A 21,255-nucleotide genomic window follows, 5' to 3' on the forward strand; every position below is an offset into this window, starting at 1 on the left:
TTGAGAAACAAAAGAAAACCTTTAATTACACACAGCAGGAGGTGAATCAGGGTAAAAACAAAAAATCTGCAAAAACAATAAACACTTAGTCACTTTAATTTCATTGAACTCTACTGAATTCTATTTGACGTATTTCTCCATAAATTTTTTGTGGAACTCTGAGCGCAGCGTGTCGTTAATGAATCGCTTTTCCTTCCGAGATTCATCCACTCCTTTAGCGCAGTTCTTAAACACCACATCATCGTCCCACCTAGAAACACACAGACACACACACACACACACACACTTCAGTATGATGGAGATCTTACGTATGTGATCACATGCTTTAAAGAGCAGGCATGGTCACAACTCTTACTGAAAGGCACAACATTTCAAAGATTATATGTATATATGAAATGTTCAAACAATTAAGCAATACTCAAGCAACAATTAATTGCTGCTTTCTCTTCATTGACTGCCTGTTAAAATATGTGTATGTGTGTTTACATGCGTACGTACCTGCGTTTAACGCTGAAGCTGCTTTGGCTCTGTGTGTGTTGCTGCTGTTGCTGCTGTTGTTGTTGTCCGGCAAGGTTCAGTAGTGGATTCCCACTGAGAATATTTTCCATTCTGATCCTCTCCTCTTCAGCCTTCTGCTCTCGCTCCTAAAAATAAACAGACACACACAAAGACACACGTCATATACTGTAGAGTTTAACTCTTTTAAGATAAATGTGTGGGGCGAAACTGCTGTAGGCCAACTAGGTGGATTAATCAAAAATATACTACTGTTCAAATATTAGTTAATTTAATAAGATTCATTTGTACCCTTTGCTGAAACAAGTGCGCACACAGCTTGTCTAGTACATGCAGAGAAATACTGCCATATCACAGGATTCTCTGGAGCATATAAACATAAATCTACTGGCACCATAATGGAACTCCATCCAATTATTTTAGAAGTTGGGGAGTTGTGGATAAGATGGGCTGATGGGCATCCAATGGGCATCCAATGTCCTAACTCAATAACACTCTTATCCCTGAATGCAATCAAATCCTTACAGCAATCCACTACTGTACTAGTCCAAAATCTAGTACAAAGCCTGGGCAGTAGATACAATTAATCACAAAAAAAAAAAAATGATTTAGGTCTTTTTTTTAATACCGTTGATTTCAGAAGACACAATACATGAGCAGGCCTACAACTCAACCTACAACTCAAAATAAAATTAAAAACATACAAGTTGGTGCTGGAAATACAGAAATCACAAGAAACTGAGCAGAGGCCACATAAGACTGAGACTTGTGTGGACTTTCTACTAAAACTTTGTCAGAAAGCTAAATAATGTCCGCACGTAAAAACAAAAACTCAGAGAAAATCGATTTTTATAAAAACACATCGTCCTTAACTGTAAATTCGAATGAATAGATAAAATCGATTAATCGCCCAGCTATAGTTTATATAATCTAGTGAATAGAAGATGAATGATTATTTCAGTAAGATAATGAAATTGTCTGACTAATTTACAGATTTTAATCAATAATGGCTTACATAATTATAATTTTAACGCATCGCTACTCAGTGTTGCCAAATGACAAAAACACATTAGAAACATACATATGCCTGAAATGAAAGTGCCGTGGGGGAACGCACACTCTACATTCAAGTCACATTGAGTACATTAGCGTGAAATATGGCATACGCAATGTTTTTGTACGTACGCACCTTCAGTACATGAGGCCCCTGGTGTCTCAATACTTGTGACCACAGTGTTTATGTTCACTGGCAGGCATCTTTTTTTTGTAGTATGAATATATCAACTATATCGTCTACTGAATGAAGTTTGTGAGCATTCTGACTTGCCAGTGAGTCTCACCTTCTTTTCCTGCTCTTCTGCTCTTTCCTTCTTGATTTTCTCCAGTTCAGCCAGCAGGGCGGCAGTGTCGTCATCACTGTCAGAGTCGGAATCAGAGTCATCCTCGTCCTAAAACACACACATTTAGAATTATTATTTATATTAACAACCATTAAACATGGAAAGTGTGAAGACAGAGATAAACAGATAGAGAGAAAGCAGTGATGTAAAGAAACATTACTCAAGTGTCAGACAAGGACAGTTTACCCACAAACCACCATTATCAAATCAGTCTGCATAAGTCACTCAGTCTTTCACACTTTCACACATACTCTCCGACTAATATAGCCACCACTCGAGTTGCACAACCATTACGAAACTTGTGTTTGTGAACTTAGTGAACTACATAACATCCACAAACATACCTTCTACCTGACTAACATGTCACTATCTAGCCCTATATGTCTAGCAGAAGCACAATGTGCCCTCATGTCAGTCTAATGCATCCCCCAGTTAGCCTGATATGCATGCTAACTAGCACATTCTCTAGTTTCCCACTTTACAATTGGTTAAAATGTCTGTACTATGTACAGTTCTGGAGAGACACCCCTCCTTGATAGTCTCTTAGAAGCCCCACCCACCAAATTTATATGAAAGTAACAATACTGGGTTCTCAAATATTGACAAACCGCACAAAATAATAGTGACCTATTTTTGTAAAACAGCAAATGTACGTTTTCCACCCATCAAGAAGCAAAGAGCAACATCCTTATGCCTTATTGCCATGCCTTTCAATATTCTTAGGGCTCTCCACCTTCCATGGGCCTCAGCAGAATTTGCATTTGTCTTGCCTGATCTAAAATCTTTTTGTTGGTTTTTCTTTGTCAGAAATGTTACTTTTTGGCTGTTCCTTAGCCTCACGTCTCTCACTGTGTGTATTTTAACATTTTAACGTGAAACACCAACAACAGTAAACTAGTAAACCATAAGGAAACATTCAATTAATTTTACAAAAAAGTATATAAAAATCACATTCTGTGCCTTTAAATCAACCAGGTAAAACAAACCAATTCCCATAAAGGTATGCTAACAGAAATGTTAATCTCCAGTTTAAAAGTTTTCTTAGCTTCCTTCCACAATACTACTGTAATAAAAAGTGTCTAATGTCTGGAACTAGTTTTGTTTTAACTTTGTTTTAAAAATGCTATGCATCCCGTACTCTCCATGCATATACTTCACACACAGAATACATACATCTGTAAGCGGGTCATCTGCATCAAGATTAGCTGCGGGAATCTGATCAAGTCTTGGTCGTTTGGAGGATGAAGATGAGGAAGAGGATGTGGTATGCTCTACAAGGCAAAACAAAAACTCCTGTTACAGTCAGATACAGAGTGTGTGTATATTTTACTTATATTACAATAGTTTACATAGAATGCCGGATTATCAGACTGCATTTTTAAACATCTGTTACACACACACACACACACAAAAACACACATTCTCCCTTACCCCTGGCTCCTCTCTCTCTGCCCTTCACTGCGACTCTTTCTCTCTCCTCCAGCTCACGCCTGAAGTCACGGTTGCGGATCTCCTCAGGAGCATCCTGTGTGGGCTGCCTAAAAGACACAACACACACACACACACACATACTTAAATCGCAATCCATTAAACACAATCAGTGTCTAATACAGCACCTAGACCCAGACAAATCACTGTTTACATGTGTTCACTTTGTTTGGCCATATAATATAAATGAAACATTCACCTGTAACTTAAATTTAAATGTAAGAGAAATAAATAAGTAAAAAGTACAATTACTACCTTAGGTGTGGAATGTATGATGGCACTATGACTATTGGTTTTTACACTGACAGAATGGGGTTACTATTATAGTGAATGATGCACATAACCGGTCACGTGATATGTATTTTTAGGTGGGTTATTGCGGACGAAGATTATTTTTAAGCTAAAATGCTTATCAGCACATAGATCATTCTGAATTTAAAAACCCTTTAAAAATGAGGGCTGTATGTTCAGAACAAAGGAGCTCACCTGTATTTGATTTTGGTATGTCCAGGCAGGTCTCTGCTAGAGTACTGTTTAGAGAGCGCACTCAAATCACCCTCTCCTTTTCCCCGCCCCCCTCTGGCGGGCTCAAACGTTGGCCGCGCTGCTGTGGTCATCCTGGGTCACCTGCAGGAGAACATAAATACACAGATCAAATCAACAACAATACAGACACTACAAGGACAGTACCTGCTTTTCAGCTCTGAATGTTTAATAACAACTGAGATGGAAATAGAGCACCTGTAGGCAGGGCTACTGTACTAGGTTGATGGTCTAGCTTTTTTTATTTAAAAAAATAAAAATAAAAAAACAACAATTACTGGCTGATACCAATATAATTCGACATAATTGCACATCACTTGGTATGGCCAGTATTTCAAACTGATATTTCCTGAAGTATTTATTGCATGCCGGAAAAGGTCAGAGCAACGCTAGTTGCATTACTCTAAAATGAATTGATTTAAGCTCATTTTTATTTATTTTTATTAGTTTTAAATCTATAAAGTCCCAGTTGGGTGTCTAGTCTCTCTGTAAGTTATGAATGTGTATATAAGCACTGGAATATGTAATTGTGTAATATCGGATATCAGCATCAGTCCAGAATTCACCACATTAGTGCATCCCTACAAATGTCAGCATAATCAAAAATATCTGTGTTAAAAAAAAAAATCATCATGTACGCTTTATTTATAGAAGCCCCTTTACATCACCTAAAAGAACTATAAAAACATGCCCTAATATATAATAATATATAATTTCAGCATTATCACACAGTACTCACAATGTGGGAGATGCAATGTCATGTAAGACTAATTAAACCATTCAAGTAAGGTTACTTTTTGCAAAATAGGAAATACCCACTGTTCTGTTACACAGATGGCATTATTAATATATGGATATATTGGACCACTTACTCTGGACAAAAATTGGCAAAAAATAATATATATTGTTTATTTTGCAATATATACTGCAACATTTTTTTCCAATATTGTGAAGCAATAGTATGACACCTTTTTCCCCTACTAAAATCTAATGACTTTAAGATTGCTGTCTAATTTGGACATAACATCACGCTGTGTCCAAATGATGATCTGTTATGAATGTATGTAGGAGGGATCTCCTGTTGTTTACTTCGGGAGTCTTAGATACAGCAATGGTGTGTGAAACTACCGCCACCATGTGTAAAAGTTAGCTCACACGTACACTGTGAACTGTTGACTTGCTTCAGGACGGTTTTTTTTTTGTTACAGATGAACATAACACAGGAGTCACACACACACAAACAAAAATCTGACTAAGCTACATATCTAACCCTAGCTAGGCAACAAAAACAAGCCACGGCCCTCCTCTTAAAATAAGCGAGTCTTCCAGAACATGTTTTACCGCCCTAATGGAACCTGAACTGGTTCACGTAAACTCGCTTTTCACACTTTAATCCACCCAGCCTCCAGTCGAAACACAAACAGTCAACAAAACCGCGTCTTTTTAAAGCAAAGCTCTGAAATTTACCCTCCTACCGCTCACCACAGAAACCTGTAGACTGAGCTGAGTCGCAGCCCGCGTTTCATATTTCTAATCTGTTCATTTTAAACAAATAAATAAATGTAAAAATGTCTCACCGTCGCCTCACGCAGACCTACGATATCCCGGCAGCCCTCGCGGCTTTGCTACGGCAGCCTGCTATGGACAAACGCTCCAGGAAACAAAAGAGTCCAGTGAAATCCCACAGCTAAAGGCCAGGTTTAGCATGCTCACTTAACCCAGGAGAGCCCATGGTGATGTAAATATGTGTTACAGAACCTTTAAAATCTGTGTAAAGTTTCTCACAGCTCTCTCTCCCTCACTTTTTAACTCATTAAGTCCCTAAATGACACATAGTGAACATCCATCACTAAAGGACATAATAGTTTGCACAATTAAGTGATTTAAATTCCATATAAAAATTCAGTGATTTTAAATTCTATATGACTAGTTCTCACCTGATTATGATGTTAAAATACCAGTTATTAGGTTGTTGTTTAAGGCAATAATTATAGAATAAAATCAGGGTTGTTAGCCAGCTGCCACTGTTAGTATACTAACAGGGATTATATGTTCACTCAGAAAATAAAACTGAAATAAAACAAACAGAACAAAACATTAAATCAAGTTTTATAAATCACACAATTATGGAGACACTGAAAGCCCACATGTGTTACATACACATTCACATCAGATTAGATATTACTGACAGTTTTCCTTCTAAGAAACTCTACAGTGAGTTTCTCACACTTGCAAACTACTCTCAAACTAATTTAAAATAAATAGAGCTGTGGGAATTTTTTAAATTATTTTTCTCAATATCATTAATGTAACTATTAATGATTATGATTTATATTATAATCATCTTTATAATCATTATAATATATTATAATCATATTTAATAATTACTATTAAAAATTATTATAATATAAAAAAGTATGTGAACCTTTTGGAATTCCATGGTTTTCAGCAAAAAAATGTCAAAACCAAGCTGCTGAACATCATGGACAATGTTCACCATCCTCTGTACAGCATCATCACCAGGCACGCTGTCCCATGCTGTCCCAGTCCTGCTCCACAAACAGACTTTTGTCTCTCAGGCCATAAGACTGTTCAACTCCTCTCACCACAGCAAACTAAAGACTCTGTGACACTTTTTCATTCCGGCAACTCTGGTCACTCTATGGACACACAACCATCTCTGCAGACACACCCTCTGAGATGCACTATTACATTATTTTTACTGTTTTACCCTATTCTGCACTACTAGTTTATTTATTGTCCACTGGTTACATATTTACACATTTTTATATGTATCATTTTATTGTTTTCTTCTTTTGGAACTTCGGTGTACTGTGTATAACGGCTACTGGATGTACAGAATTTCCCTCTGGGATCAATAAACTAACTATCCATTCATCAATCCATCCATCCATCCATCTAAAAATGTCAAATATATTGATATATATTATATATATCAACGCTCAAAGTGGCATTGGACAGTAAGTGAACCCTAGTAATCACTGGTTGATCCCCACCCCCCTCCAAATCACATAATTCAGAAGGAATTTTAGCCCATTCTTCTTGGCAGAAGTGCTTTAGCTCTGTTATATTCCTTGGATGTGTCAAGTGTCTCTCTCCAAGTCAATCCGTAGCATCTGAAATCTGGGGCTCTGACTCATACCTGTCAAGTCTCCCGTTTTGGCCGGGAAACTACCGTATTTTACTCCTCTTTCCCGCCGTCCTCCCGTATTAGTATTTTCCCGTAAATTTCCCGTATTCTATTAAAATAAAAATATATATATTATTGAGGAGACAGGGCACTGACCGCTCTGTGTCTCTTAACCAATCGTGGAGCCGATTCAAGGAGAAAGCCCGCCTTTCAGGAGAAACAGCCAATCAGCTTGCAAAGGAGGGTCAGTGTGGGGAAGCCCCCTCCGTCGCTGTGAGTTCAGGCAGCTAGTCGGAGCTGCTGATGTTAAAACATATCTGGATATTCAGCGATTTTTCTAAAAGAAAGGTAACGGTAGGCTAATCATGTAAACTGTGATGATATTTTTCTGATAGCTGCTTAGAAATACTCGTCTCCAAAATAAAACACACAGATTAAACCTTTTAAAATAAAAAAATACAGCTTGTGACTCAGTTTAACTAGAAATGTGGAGAGAACCGAAATTAACTGAACTAATCAGGGGTGGAGTGATCAAAAGGAAGAAGTATTAATTAAAATTTATTGTGTAGGCCCCTTAGGACTAATTTTTACTGATGAAACATATCTGGTCCATGTCCTTTTAGTAAAAGCTCATGATACTATTTTTAGGTCACCAACAGTAATTTTGCAGAATTTGTGCACCCTTTGTTCAATTTTAAATCCATTAAATATATAAAAAATATATCATATAAAAGAGTGCATTTATTACAAAAAAGACATGAAATCTTAATTTCTTAAAAAATATATAGAAAAGGGTTTTTAATTTGGCTGTATTAAAAGAATGACATATGTAGGAATGTCCACAACATTTCAGATTCTGATAATCTAATTGTAGTGTGTAAGTGGTTCACTTGTGGTTATTTTAGATTTTTTGTAAACCTGTCTTAAAATGTAAGGGATACTGAACCTTCGTTGGGCTGGTGGGACGGCTTTAAGCGTACAGAGGAAAATATCCCTTATTTTTAAATCTAAAACTTGACAGGTATGCTCTGACTGGGTCACTCCAATAAGCAGATTCTGTTCAGAATTTTTGCTCAAGTGTTTTGGGTGTCTCCTCCCCTAACCCAACACAAACTTCATCCAAACAGTTATACATTTATGTACAAGACATGTAAGTCAATATGACCAATGCAATTGTATGTAATTTATTAATATCATTACGTCATCAGTGTGCGGTTAACAGTTTGTTGTCCATCTCTAGTCTGTCAGGGCAACAAGTTTTTTATCATAATGTTGCTCAGCCCTGTGTCCTTAATGTTCCATATTTCTTCAATTTTTGTACTAATTTTTGCACCAGCAGTTATCTCCCTCTCACCCAGCATACTACTTATGATTTTGTAGCCCATTCCAGCCTCATGCATCTTGTCCCTGACATACTTAGAAACTCTTTGGTCTTGCCCATGTTGTAGAGGTTACAGTCTGAATGATTAATTGAGTCTGTAGACAGAAGTCCTTTATACAGGTGACAATTAAGGACAGCTGTCTTTAATGCAGGTAACGAGTTAATTAGGAGCGTCTAACTGGTCTGTAGGTGCCAAAATTCTTAATGGAATACATGGCTAATATAGTGTGATTTTCTGGATTTTATTTTGACATTCTATCTCTCATTGTTAAAATTAACCTTCCCCTAAATTATACACTCTTCATGTCTTTGTCAGCGGGCAAATATACAAAATCAGAAAGGGATAATTATTTCCCTTACTGTATTTATATATAAAGGTATGAAACCACTGGAAATAGTGTGAAGGTGTGATTATCTCCCATCACATCCTTCAATGCATATAAACATTCTATATTAATGTTCTATTCCTGTATAATATTTACTATGCTTATACTTTTGTTTAGTTTATTCTGGTGTGTATTTAATTCTTATAATCGTTGTAACTACAGTTGTTACTACATTATTAGTTGATGGGTGGGGGTTGGAATGGATGGACTGTTCCCACTGCTTCTGCTGTGTTCTGCTGTAAGGGAATCTATATTTAACAAACAGCTCAATAAAATAAATCTCATTAAGTGCTGGAGCTGAGCGAGTTTAAAGGGGGTTTAGCTTTAACTCACTGACACTGATCTGTTTTACAGGGAGGAAATAAATCTGACAACAACTGACAGTAAATTAGAGACAATCCAGTCTCCAGAGAACCCTTTGTTCTGGTAGATGATATGTGTGTATTAGTCCTAGATAAAGACAAAAATGATGGTTGAGCAGCCAGCAGGTGGCGCAGTTCTGCACCAGCTCTCTTTATAACAGAACTAGGACAGTGAGTCTGCCCTCCCTCAGTTTTAGTATAAAGTATGATTTTCATAATTCGACCGCATCCATCCATCCCTTTTTAAACATACAGGAGCATTTACTATTTTACCATTTAATAGCCATACGAAAATAACAGCTTGGCTCGAGGATGTTTTCATAAATCAGAACTGGAAAATGTGGTATGAACTGCTTATCAACTGTTACCTTTTTAGATTTGAAATATTATTTTATATAAATCTTTGTATTTCACATTTATAAATCATCCCTAAAAAACTCAACAGGATGTGGGGAAAACGGGTTTACTCTGCCTCATTATCTGGGATTCTGCTATGCTTTACTTTTTAGTGTGCAGAATTAAATTTTTCCAATGCTGTGGTCAAAGCTAAACTGCCATTTAATTGGATAAAAGTTTTCTCTGCCTGGCAACAGATATATCTCGGTCTGTTTTAAGTGCAAAACTACACAAGCGAGGTCCAACTGGGTTAAAACATGCGCAGGAATAATATTAGTTAGCCTAAAAATGCTTACTTCCTACCTTTACATCTCCCGACTAATGAACAACTGCAAGCTTCCACTAGGGAACCCGTTCTCCTGAACGGAGCAATACATCATTTGTTACATTTTTCTAAAAAAGAGCAGGACAATCCCATAAATACGCTGGAGTGGGCTATGGAGGCTGGAGTTTAGAAAATTTCGCAGGTTTTCCTCCTCCAACAGACCTGCTAAACCTGGCAATCAGTAAGAGAGTTGAATAAGGTTGGATTGCGCCTGAAAAAAATAAAATACAGAACTCTGCAGGGATCTGGTGCTCCAGCGCTGGAATTAACACAACCCAAGCTTTACAGACTGATAATGATTCTCTTACAGGTTATAAATTAAGACTACTGTTGTTTTTCTAATAATTATTCTAGTCACTAAAACAGTTTGCCACTTCGAAACAATAATGTTAAAAGGAGTCGTTTAACCTTCATGTGTACCCCTTTCTTTAAACCTCCACTCCTTGTTAGCTAAAGCTACATTAGACTTATTAGACATTCTGGAATCTTCTGCTTAAATAAATAAAACACAAAGGAATTAAACAGAAATCACAGACTCGCACACACGGTCAGGGTTTTACTAAATTTATTATTCCTGAAACGTCTGTCCTCTTGGGGGGGGGAAAAATAAATGTACAAAAGTGTGATCACAGTACAAAGAATTTCATAATAGATAGATGGGTGGATAGAAAGAAAAGGAGAGGGAGGAGAGAAAGAGAAATAGAGGAGAGAGAAAGAGGAGGAGAAGGGTAGAAAGAAAGAGAGAGAAAGGGGAATAGAAGAGAAAGAAAAAGATTTCTATAATGTGGAGTGTATGACAGATTCTCTCACTAGCACACTTGCTCGCTCTCACGCACGCACGCGTTTAACAGAAAGTCAAACACAACAGAATAATAATCATGATTATAATCATCAGTTAAAAAATACAAAATACACACTCATCAACACAGCAGTGAAACATGCAGTAACACAATCATCCACCAGAGAGAGAAAGAGACAGATGGAGATATAGAAAGAGAGATCTAGAAAGAGAGAGAAGGGGAAAAAAAAAAAGAAAGAGATGTTTGTGTTTGTGCTGAAGATAAAACTATAAAATCGTTGTTTATAAAATCCCGCCAATGTTTCCGATGTTCATTTCGGAACGTCTCCTGCAGCGTCCAGAAAACATTCCCCAAACGTTCCTCAAGCATTCTGCTTACATTTTGCATATGAGCTTTAGGGCCAAATTCTGGCCTGACCGCGTCCATCATGGAGTCCAAAAGGTCAAAAGTCAGTTTAAAATAACATTGAAACAATAGACACAAAACTAAAGCAGCGGCTGCATAAATGACATCATAAGATGAAGATGAAAAAGGGGAAAAATAAAGGAGAGTAAAAGAAAGCTTAAGTAAAAATTGAATAAATAGAGAGCTTTCTTTAAAAAGAGACTATAAAGATCAAGAAAGGGTAAAAGATAAGGAGGAGAAAAAAAATTAAAACAAAAATAAGTGTTCTCACACCAGCACTATTTGGTCCGGTTAAAATGGACTCCGGTTCGTTGGCAGTCTTGGTGCAGATTGTTTCGACAGGTGTGAAGAGTAATCAGTACACTCCGATGAGCTGACCGCACTAAAATACAAACTAGTCTGAAACACAGGACCAAAACCAAGACGCTCCAAGTTAACTCTTTAACTCTTTCGGACCAGAGCAAATTAACTATAGGTGTGAAAACACCCAAAACACAGATTTAAAGTAAAAGACGAAAACAGATTGAAGAAAGCAGATGAAAAGATGAAACAACAAAGTGTTCAAAAATAATAATAATACAGAGAGGAAAAAAAACAGCCGGAGGGGAGGGTGGCCTTCGCTTCCTCACAGTGATGACACACGTGGGGGGATAAGGGGTTTGCTATGGTAGCAGCAGGGAGCTGCTACTACGGTCAAGTTTTTTGCCTTTAGAGAGAGCAGCGACCTGCTTCAGCAGCTCTCTGTTCTTAGACTGAAACACAGGAAATAAAATCAACATTAATAACAAAATACATTGCAGACAACATGATAACACATGATAATAAAACTAAAATTCTAAGTGGCAGACTGCTCTGGTATGACCTATAATTCAGTCATTTGGTCAATTCTCACAAGTACGCATTCTACATGGGCATGTTGGGTCATGTGACAGGAAACAATATACCATGTCCCATTGAAGTTTAAACAAGATTTAACTGACCTACAACATGAACATGGATGCGTTTTCTGCTTGTTTGTATTTTAGGGACAATTCTAGCCACATGTTGCCGATCACAACCATATCCCATAACCCTATCCCCTAAGGAAAGCTGGTGGCAGTGAGTGTAAAGGTGTCTAACCTGCTGTTGCTCCATGGCCTCTTTGTGTGCCTTCTCCATGTTGTTCATCTTCACACGCATGTTGGACTCCTGATACTGAAAATCAGCCTTCAGCTCAGTCAACTGAACACAAAAACAAAATGCCAATGAGAAAAACTGAGAGCACACCTCTGCCAAAGGAAGCAAAGCCACCAAATGCCCCTTATTTTCAATGAGAGGTGGCAACATCACAATTAGCGACACATAGCAAGTGAAAAATAAAATAAAAAATTGAGAATACATTTTTTCATTAATTTTATTTATTTTTCTTTATTTCCATTTTCTCCCCAATCTACACAGCCAATTACCCACTCATTAGGACTCCCCCTATTACCAGTGATTCCCCAACACCAGGAGGGTAATGACTGGCACATGCCTCTTCCGATTCATGCGAAGTCAGACTGAAGCAGCATTGGCAAGTAGCATCAAAGCGCACTCTGAGGAAAGTGCAGCAACTCAGTTCTGATAAATCAGCTCAACAGGCGTCTTGTGCTGAGCAACATCACCCTTTGGAGTGATGTGGGGGGGAATCACAAGCTGCATGAACGGGATTCGAAGCTGCGATCTCCTGACCACCAGTGGAAGGTTTACCAAGAATGATTACAATGGTTTTAGTGTCTCCTAACTCTAAGCTAAGGTATAGCAAAACTATACACATGCATTTTATTACAGTTTAGCTTTGGGGGAAATCAAACTACCAAAAAAAAAAAATCAAATGAACAAGACTGATCTCTAAACCTAGATATGGCCAATAAAGGTTCTGCGTGTTTACTTATTTTGGGACAAGAGAAGCTAGGTTAGTGTTGCTAACAAACACTGAACCTCAGACTGTCACTAATTTCCATAAACATGAAGACGAACAAAGTCTAAACACAAGCAGTTGTTTAGAGTTAGTGTTCTAATTTCCACTTAAGGGCTGAGATTACCCTTCATAGCCATTGTACAGCAATAAGATGAAATCTGATTGCACATTTAAACCATCCATGGCAGTGAGCAAACACTCCCAGGGTGGTGGACGGCGAACTTAGCACCCACTATTTTATGATATGGCTCATGAACTTAAATCAAAACACAAACATGATTCTACAGCAAAACCCTACAGCACCACCTGTAGTTCACATTGTGTCAGAAGCTGTGAAACATTAAGATTGTGTGCGTTTACTTACCTTCCTGTCTTTCTCAAGAATGGTCTGGTCCCTCTGCTGCAGCATACGCTTCAGTGACATCACTTCCTCTTTCAGCTGACTGATGAGGATAAAATTATCGGTTCCTCCAGAGTCCATCGATTGAGCGACAGAACTACTGCAGACCGAGAGAGAGCGAGAGAGAGACAGAGAGAAAGGCGTCACTTTGCTTAAAGAGCTCATATCTGAGTACTCCGTCTCTCGCTCTCTCAGGTGTGCGTACCTGTCTCCGTTGGATGGTTTGAGCTCTAGTTTGGGTTTCTTCTTTGGAGTTTCCTTCTGGATTGAGGAGGATTTATGGCTATGGACAAAAAAAAAGAAGACATCACTTTAATCCACACCCTAAAAAAATACGACAGCAACATCAATATCAGCAACCTGTATATACACATGTATATACCTCTGATCCCACAGGCGCTGCTCCTGCTCTGGACTCAGACTGCCACTTAGCCTGCAACACACACACCTTCATTTGGACTGCCTGTACTACACTAACTCTACACTATATTGATCATCATCATCGTATCGTCTCTATGCAAGAAGCGGTGTGTGCATGTGAAAGATAAATAAAAGAACGAGGGACTTACTTGTGGTGAGAGCTGCTGTGTCGATGATGATGTCGATGCTCTTTGTCACTAAGCGATGATGTGTTGGAGTGGGAGGAGCCAAGGCCTTTCCTTTGTTCTTTAGTTTTTTGAAGAACACGCCGATACGACAGAGTGCAGAGCCAACACAGCAGCTTACCATCCACCTAAAAGATTACACATATTATCCAATGACCATTTTACAATCACCTAAATATTGATAACGAGAAAATAAAAACATGCAAAATTGAGATTTTTTTTTTGCAGAAGAGTGATGTGCATGTTGGTTACCTTTCTACGCCCCTCCTCTTTCCTGTCGAAGGCACACTGCTGTTTGCACTGTTCGCAGGTCTGGGGTGGGCCATATTTCTTCTCGGAGTTTGTACAGCGCTGGCACTTTGTCCCGATAAAAGCAGCAATGATGTTACAGTACTGACACGGCTTCGGCTGCGAAATACACACAAACATCCCTATACTCATCAGATACAAGTGTCTCATCTCAAACAGAATTTGCTCTTTGATACACACACACTCATCCCAATCATCTATCTCTCTCTCTTTCACACAGACACACTTACCGTTCCAAACTGTTTGACGTTTTGTGCGCATTTCTTGCAAATGGTGTTGGTTTTGCTGAAACAAAACAAAAACATATAATTAAAAAAATACTTCAGGCAAAGAACATCACCAAAGCAATAACTACCATTACTACTGCAAAAGCTGTCTGATATTCCTGTGTTCTGATCATGAACTGGCTCTGAGGACAGCTTAGGTAATCCATCTCCGTAGAAATTTTAAAGCATTACCCTCTGAGAGCGGATAAAAATTAGGCCAGCAAGATAATATTAAAGCATATTGGATTTGTGAAGTTTGTGCAAGACTTGATGGTGTGTCCCAAATGAATGGGACATTCTATTTTCAAAACTGTGTGGGTACTTAATATAGAACACATTCCCACCCACAGCGGACAGCAGGGGGGTAATGATCGTGACTGGCAGTGTCTGGCTAGAATCCACATTTGATGCAGGAGACCAATTACATACACATATCTCATAGGTCAGTAAAGCACTGTTTAGCTTCCAGGTGGCATGGCAAAAATCATGGGATACTGACATTTGCCATGTTAGAGTTGTTTATTCCAGCTTAGAAAGACAGTGAGCAAAGTGACCCATGCTCTGGATGTTCCAAATAGGGGATAGGCGATATGTTTAGTATAGTGGAGTGATACTACACTTATCTGTATTAAACTATTGTGGTATGACTGCTGCAGTTTAGCATGTGCAGTCAGACACAAAATACACTATAATCTTTGAATAATTTATCCATGCTGCTGACGAAAGACTGATGAATGCAGTGTGCAACCAAACCTTCACCTTCAAACTTGATGCTATTAGCTAGTCTGGATTGGAATGGTATTACATAAATTATAGTGGATTTACAAGTACTAATATAGTACCAGTATGTTTGCCCCCTTTAATAAAACGTTTGTTACCTCTCCTGCTGAAACTCGGTCCTGCAGTAGGTGCATTTTACAATGGGATGCGCAATACGGCACTCCTGCAAGAAAGTCACAAACACAAAGAACGTATGATTTCGTGATTTAGATTTTGATGTGAAAACACCCACACTTACTCTCTCTGGCTCTGCTGGTCAATCACTGCTCCATCAATCTGCTCTGACTCAACCAGGAGTCAGTGTGTTCAATTCTTATTCTCATCAGTGCAACAAGTTAACAGTCTCAGCTATAACCACCATTTACACCCCACAGATTTCACACGCTCAATCATTTTAACCCTACTTAAGTTTTAATGTAAATCAATTAAACCCCAAAGTTAAACATCTTTTAGGCCCATCAAACCATTTATTCTTCAAAAGGTTAAAATCTTTTAAGCTCCTCGAAGCTCACACCTTAGAACCATTTAAACCCCAATGGTTAAAAACTTTATGCCCCCTTGAAATCCACTCCTTTTTTAACCCCTTAAATTACACATACTAAAATCTTTTTAGGGCCCTTGAACTTCACTCTTTAAAACTGTGAGTCACTTAAATGATTTAGGCCTCTCAAACCACATTTCCTAAAAACCTTTAGACTCAAAAAAGGTTAAAACATTTGGGCCCATCAAACCAAATGCCCTTAAACATTTAGGCCCCTCAAAAGCCATTTAAACCCCAATATCCACTTAAAATTCAATCCTTTCAATCTCCTTAAAATCAAACCTTGAGGCCCCTCGAACCCTAAAACCACTTAAACCCTGATAGTTAAAACCTTAAGGCCCATTTTAGCACACACCCTATAACCTTTAAACCCCAAAGATAAAAACCTTTATGCCCATCAAACCAAATGCCCTAAAACCTTCAAAGAACAGGAGGTTAAAACCTTGAGGCTCTTGACAATCACAACCTAAAACCATTTAAACCACTTAAGTCCCTTCTAACAAAGTAAACCCCTTGAACCTCACACCCCAAAACCTTTTAAACTGCACTAACTGTAATCATTTAAACCTCACACACTAACAGTTTTTAATCATAATATGCTAAAACTTTTTAAAACCAAACATTGAACCCTAAAAGCATTTTAGAACACACAAACTACACCACTCATACAGGTAAACCTCTGAACCACTTAAACCCATAAACCCTTTCACAAGTAACTCTGCCCTCATTCTTACAAGTACACAACACACACCACACACACCCACACACACACACACACAACTGTATTACATGATACACACACACAGACGAATTCAACATTACAGTTTAAACACACAAATATAACCCCACCAACATTACTACTGCTACTACAACTACTGGATGTACATCTACAATAGACCTACTATACACAAACACAGACTCAGATGTTATACAGAATATCCTCTCTCTCTCCTCCCCCACCTTACAGAGTTGTTGTCCCTGGGAGAGCTCCTCGAAAGGGAACCGCTGGTTACATTTGGTGCACGCGTACAGAGCGGGGGTGGCCATGGCGGACACACAGCGATAAACACAGTAAAACACACACCGCGCCGACAACTAACACACACAGCCGCTCACACACACTCTTTCTCTCAGACACACACTGAGTTAAACACACTCCGCGGACACACTCGGCTCTCAGCAGGTTAGTGTATGATCCGCTCCGGCTCTACGATCCGAACCGGAACTGACCCAGGCCACAAAGGAAAGAGCTGCCAGCCAATCAGGAGAGAGCGGCAGGGGACGGGGCTTCTGAATTTGAATGGCGGCAGCCAATCAGGACCGTCCATTTAAATGACCCCGCCCATTATCCATGACGTTAGACGGACGTACACGGATCGGCTACGTGCGTGATGACGTGGAGGCCGAAAACAACAGGAAGGCCTGAACAGAGAAACAGAGCCGGAGATTTACAGCCTTCAGCCTTCTTCTCCAATAATCACAGTAAATACACGACTTTACACACTTCTCCTCCAATAATCACAGTAAATACACGACTTTACACACTTCTCCTCCAGTAATCACAGTAAATACACGACTTTACACACTTCTCCTCCAGTAATCACAGTAAATACATGACTTTACACACTTCTCCTCCAATAATCACAGTAAATACAGGACTTTACACACTTCTCCTCCAATAATCACAGTAAATACAGGACTTTACACACTTCTCCTCCAATAATCACAGTAAATACACGACTTTACACACTTCTCCTCCAATAATCACAGTAAATACACGACTTTACACACTTCTCCTCCAATAATCACAGTAAATACACAACTTTACACACTTCTCCTCCAATAATCACAGTAAATACACGACTTTACACACTTCTCCTCCAATAATCACAGTAAATACACGACTTTACACACTTCTCCTCCAATAATCACAGTAAATACACGACTTTACACACTTCTCCTCCAGTAATCACAGTAAATACACGACTTTACACACTTCTCTTTTAATAATCACAGTAAATACACGACTTTACACACTTCTCCTCCAATAATCACAGTAAATACACGACTTTACACACTTCTCCTCCAATAATCACAGTAAATACACGACTTTACACACTTCTCCTCCAATAATCACAGTAAATACACGACTTTACACACTTCTCCTCCAATAATCACAGTAAATACACAACTTTACACACTTATCCTCCAATAATCACAGTAAATACACGACTTTACACACTTCTCCTCCAATAATCACAGTAAATACACGACTTTACACACTTCTCCTCCAATAATCACAGTAAATACACAACTTTACACACTTATCCTCCAATAATCACAGTAAATACACGACTTTACACACTTCTCCTCCAGTAATCACAGTAAATACATGACTTTACACACTTCTCCTCCAATAATCACAGTAAATACACGACTTTACACACTTCTCCTCCAATAATCACAGTAAATACACGACTTTACACACTTCCTTTTAATAATCACAGTAAATACACGACTTTACACACTTCTCCTCCAATAATCACAGTAAATACACGACTTTACACACTTCTCCTCCAGTAATCACAGTAAATACACGACTTTACACACTTCTCTTTTAATAATCACAGTAAATACACGACTTTACACACTTCTCCTCCAATAATCACAGTAAATACACGACTTTACACACTTCTCCTCCAATAATCACAGTAAATACACGACTTTACACACTTCTCCTCCAATAATCACAGTAAATACACGACTTTACACACTTCTCCTCCAATAATCACAGTAAATACACGACTTTACACACTTCTCCTCCAATAATCACAGTAAATACAGGACTTTACACACTTCTCCTCCAATAATCACAGTAAATACACGACTTTACACACTTCCTTTTAATAATCACAGTAAATACACGACTTTACACACTTCTCCTCCAATAATCACAGTAAATACACAACTTTACACACTTCTCCTCCAATAATCACAGTAAATACACGACTTTACACACTTCTCCTCCAATAATCACAGTAAATACACGACTTTACACACTTCTCCTCCAGTAATCACAGTAAATACACGACTTTACACACTTCTCTTTTAATAATCACAGTAAATACACGACTTTACACACTTCTCCTCCAATAATCACAGTAAATACACGACTTTACACACTTCTCCTCCAATAATCACACTAAATACACGACTTTACACACTTCCTTTTAATAATCACAGTAAATACACGACTTTACACACTTCTCCTCCAATAATCACAGTAAATACACGACTTTACACACTTCTCCTCCAGTAATCACAGTAAATACACGACTTTACACACTTCTCTTTTAATAATCACAGTAAATACACGACTTTACACACTTCTCCTCCAATAATCACAGTAAATACACGACTTTACACACTTCTCCTCCAATAATCACAGTAAATACACGACTTTACACACTTCCTTTTAATAATCACAGTAAATACACGACTTTACACACTTCTCCTCCAATAATCACAGTAAATACACAACTTTACACACTTATCCTCCAATAATCACAGTAAATACACGACTTTACACACTTCTCCTCCAGTAATCACAGTAAATACATGACTTTACACACTTCTCCTCCAATAATCACAGTAAATACACGACTTTACACACTTCTCCTCCAATAATCACAGTAAATACACGACTTTACACACTTCCTTTTAATAATCACAGTAAATACACGACTTTACACACTTCTCCTCCAATAATCACAGTAAATACACGACTTTACACACTTCTCCTCCAGTAATCACAGTAAATACACGACTTTACACACTTCTCTTTTAATAATCACAGTAAATACACAACTTTACACACTTCTCCTCCAGTAATCACAGTAAATACACGACTTTACACACTTCTCCTCCAATAATCACAGTAAATACACGACTTTACACACTTCTCCTCCAATAATCACAGTAAATACACGACTTTACACACTTCCTTTTAATAATCACAGTAAATACACGACTTTACACACTTCTCCTCCAATAATCACAGTAAATACACGACTTTACACACTTCTCCTCCAATAATCACACTAAATACACGACTTTACACACTTCTCCTCCAATAATCACAGTAAATACACGACTTTACACACTTCTCCTCCAGTAATCACAGTAAATACACGACTTTACACACTTCTCTTTTAATAATCACAGTAAATACACGACTTTACACACTTCTCCTCCAATAATCACAGTAAATACACGACTTTACACACTTCTCTTTTAATAATCACAGTAAATACACGACTTTACACACTTCTCTTTTAATAATCACAGTAAATACACAACTTTACACACTTCTCCTCCAGTAATCACAGTAAATACACGACTTTACACACTTCTCCTCCAATAATCACAGTAAATACACGACTTTACACACTTCTCCTCCAATAATCACAGTAAATACAGGACTTTACACACTTCTCCTCCAATAATCACAGTAAATACACGACTTTACACACTTCCTTTTAATAATCACAGTAAATACACGACTTTACACACTTCTCCTCCAATAATCACAGTAAATACACGACTTTACACACTTCCTTTTAATAATCACAGTAAATACACGACTTTACACACTTCTCCTCCAATAATCACACTAAATACACGACTTTACACACTTCTCCTCCAATAATCACACTAAATACACGACTTTACACACTTCTCCTCCAATAATCACAGTAAATACACGACTTTACACACGTCTCTTTTAATAATCACAGTAAATACACGACGTTACACACTTCTCCTCCAATAATCACAGTAAATACACGACTTTACACACTTCTCCTCCAATAATCACACTAAATACACGACTTTACACACTTCTCCTCCAATAATCACAGTAAATACACGACTTTACACACTTCTCTTTTAATAATCACAGTAAATACACGACTTTACACACTTCTCCTCCAATAATCACAGTAAATACACGACTTTACACACTTCTCCTCCAATAATCACAGTAAATACACGACTTTACACACTTCTCCTCCAATAATCACAGTAAATACAGGACTTTACACACTTCTCCTCCAATAATCACAGTAAATACACAACTTTACACACTTCTCTTTTAATAATCACAGTAAATACACGACTTTACACACTTCTCCTCCAATAATCACACTAAATACACGACTTTACACACTTCTCCTCCAATAATCACAGTAAATACACGACTTT

General features: G+C 38.0%; 2 protein-coding genes across 6 annotated transcripts; both read right to left on the reverse strand.

Annotated features, from left to right (window-relative positions):
* Positions 1-5,622, reverse strand: cwc15 (CWC15 spliceosome associated protein homolog). 2 transcript variants are annotated; one of them, XM_007235834.4, is made up of 7 exons: positions 5,525-5,622; positions 3,891-4,031; positions 3,348-3,454; positions 3,090-3,187; positions 1,857-1,964; positions 499-644; positions 1-250 (listed from the first exon to the last, which is right to left on the reverse strand). In XM_007235834.4, exons 2-7 carry the CDS (start codon positions 4,019-4,021, stop codon positions 121-123), a joined length of 720 nt encoding a protein of 239 aa, XP_007235896.3. In that variant the 5' UTR covers positions 4,022-4,031; positions 5,525-5,622; the 3' UTR covers positions 1-120. The 2 variants fall into 2 exon arrangements, with proteins under 2 accessions (XP_007235896.3, XP_022523125.2); XM_022667404.2 differs by lacking the exon at positions 5,525-5,622 and adding an exon at positions 5,415-5,433.
* A 4,874-nt stretch (positions 5,623-10,496) lies between these two features.
* On the reverse strand, positions 10,497-17,240 carry fam76b (family with sequence similarity 76 member B). 4 transcript variants are annotated; one of them, XM_049477405.1, is made up of 10 exons: positions 16,954-17,239; positions 15,551-15,615; positions 14,637-14,691; positions 14,350-14,505; positions 14,062-14,225; positions 13,875-13,925; positions 13,698-13,775; positions 13,457-13,592; positions 12,273-12,374; positions 10,497-11,905 (listed from the first exon to the last, which is right to left on the reverse strand). In XM_049477405.1, the coding sequence occupies exons 1-10, from the start codon at positions 17,038-17,040 to the stop codon at positions 11,816-11,818; spliced, it is 984 nt and encodes a 327-aa protein (XP_049333362.1). In that variant the 5' UTR covers positions 17,041-17,239; the 3' UTR covers positions 10,497-11,815. The 4 variants fall into 4 exon arrangements, with proteins under 4 accessions (XP_049333362.1, XP_049333372.1, XP_049333349.1 ...); XM_049477415.1 differs by lacking the exon at positions 13,875-13,925; XM_049477392.1 differs by having other exon boundaries at positions 13,457-13,775.
* Between the last annotated feature and the right edge of the window lie 4,015 nt (positions 17,241-21,255).

The sequence above is a fragment of the Astyanax mexicanus genome, chromosome 1, assembly GCF_023375975.1.
Source record: "Astyanax mexicanus isolate ESR-SI-001 chromosome 1, AstMex3_surface, whole genome shotgun sequence".
Classification (NCBI taxonomy): Eukaryota; Metazoa; Chordata; class Actinopteri; order Characiformes; family Acestrorhamphidae; genus Astyanax; species Astyanax mexicanus.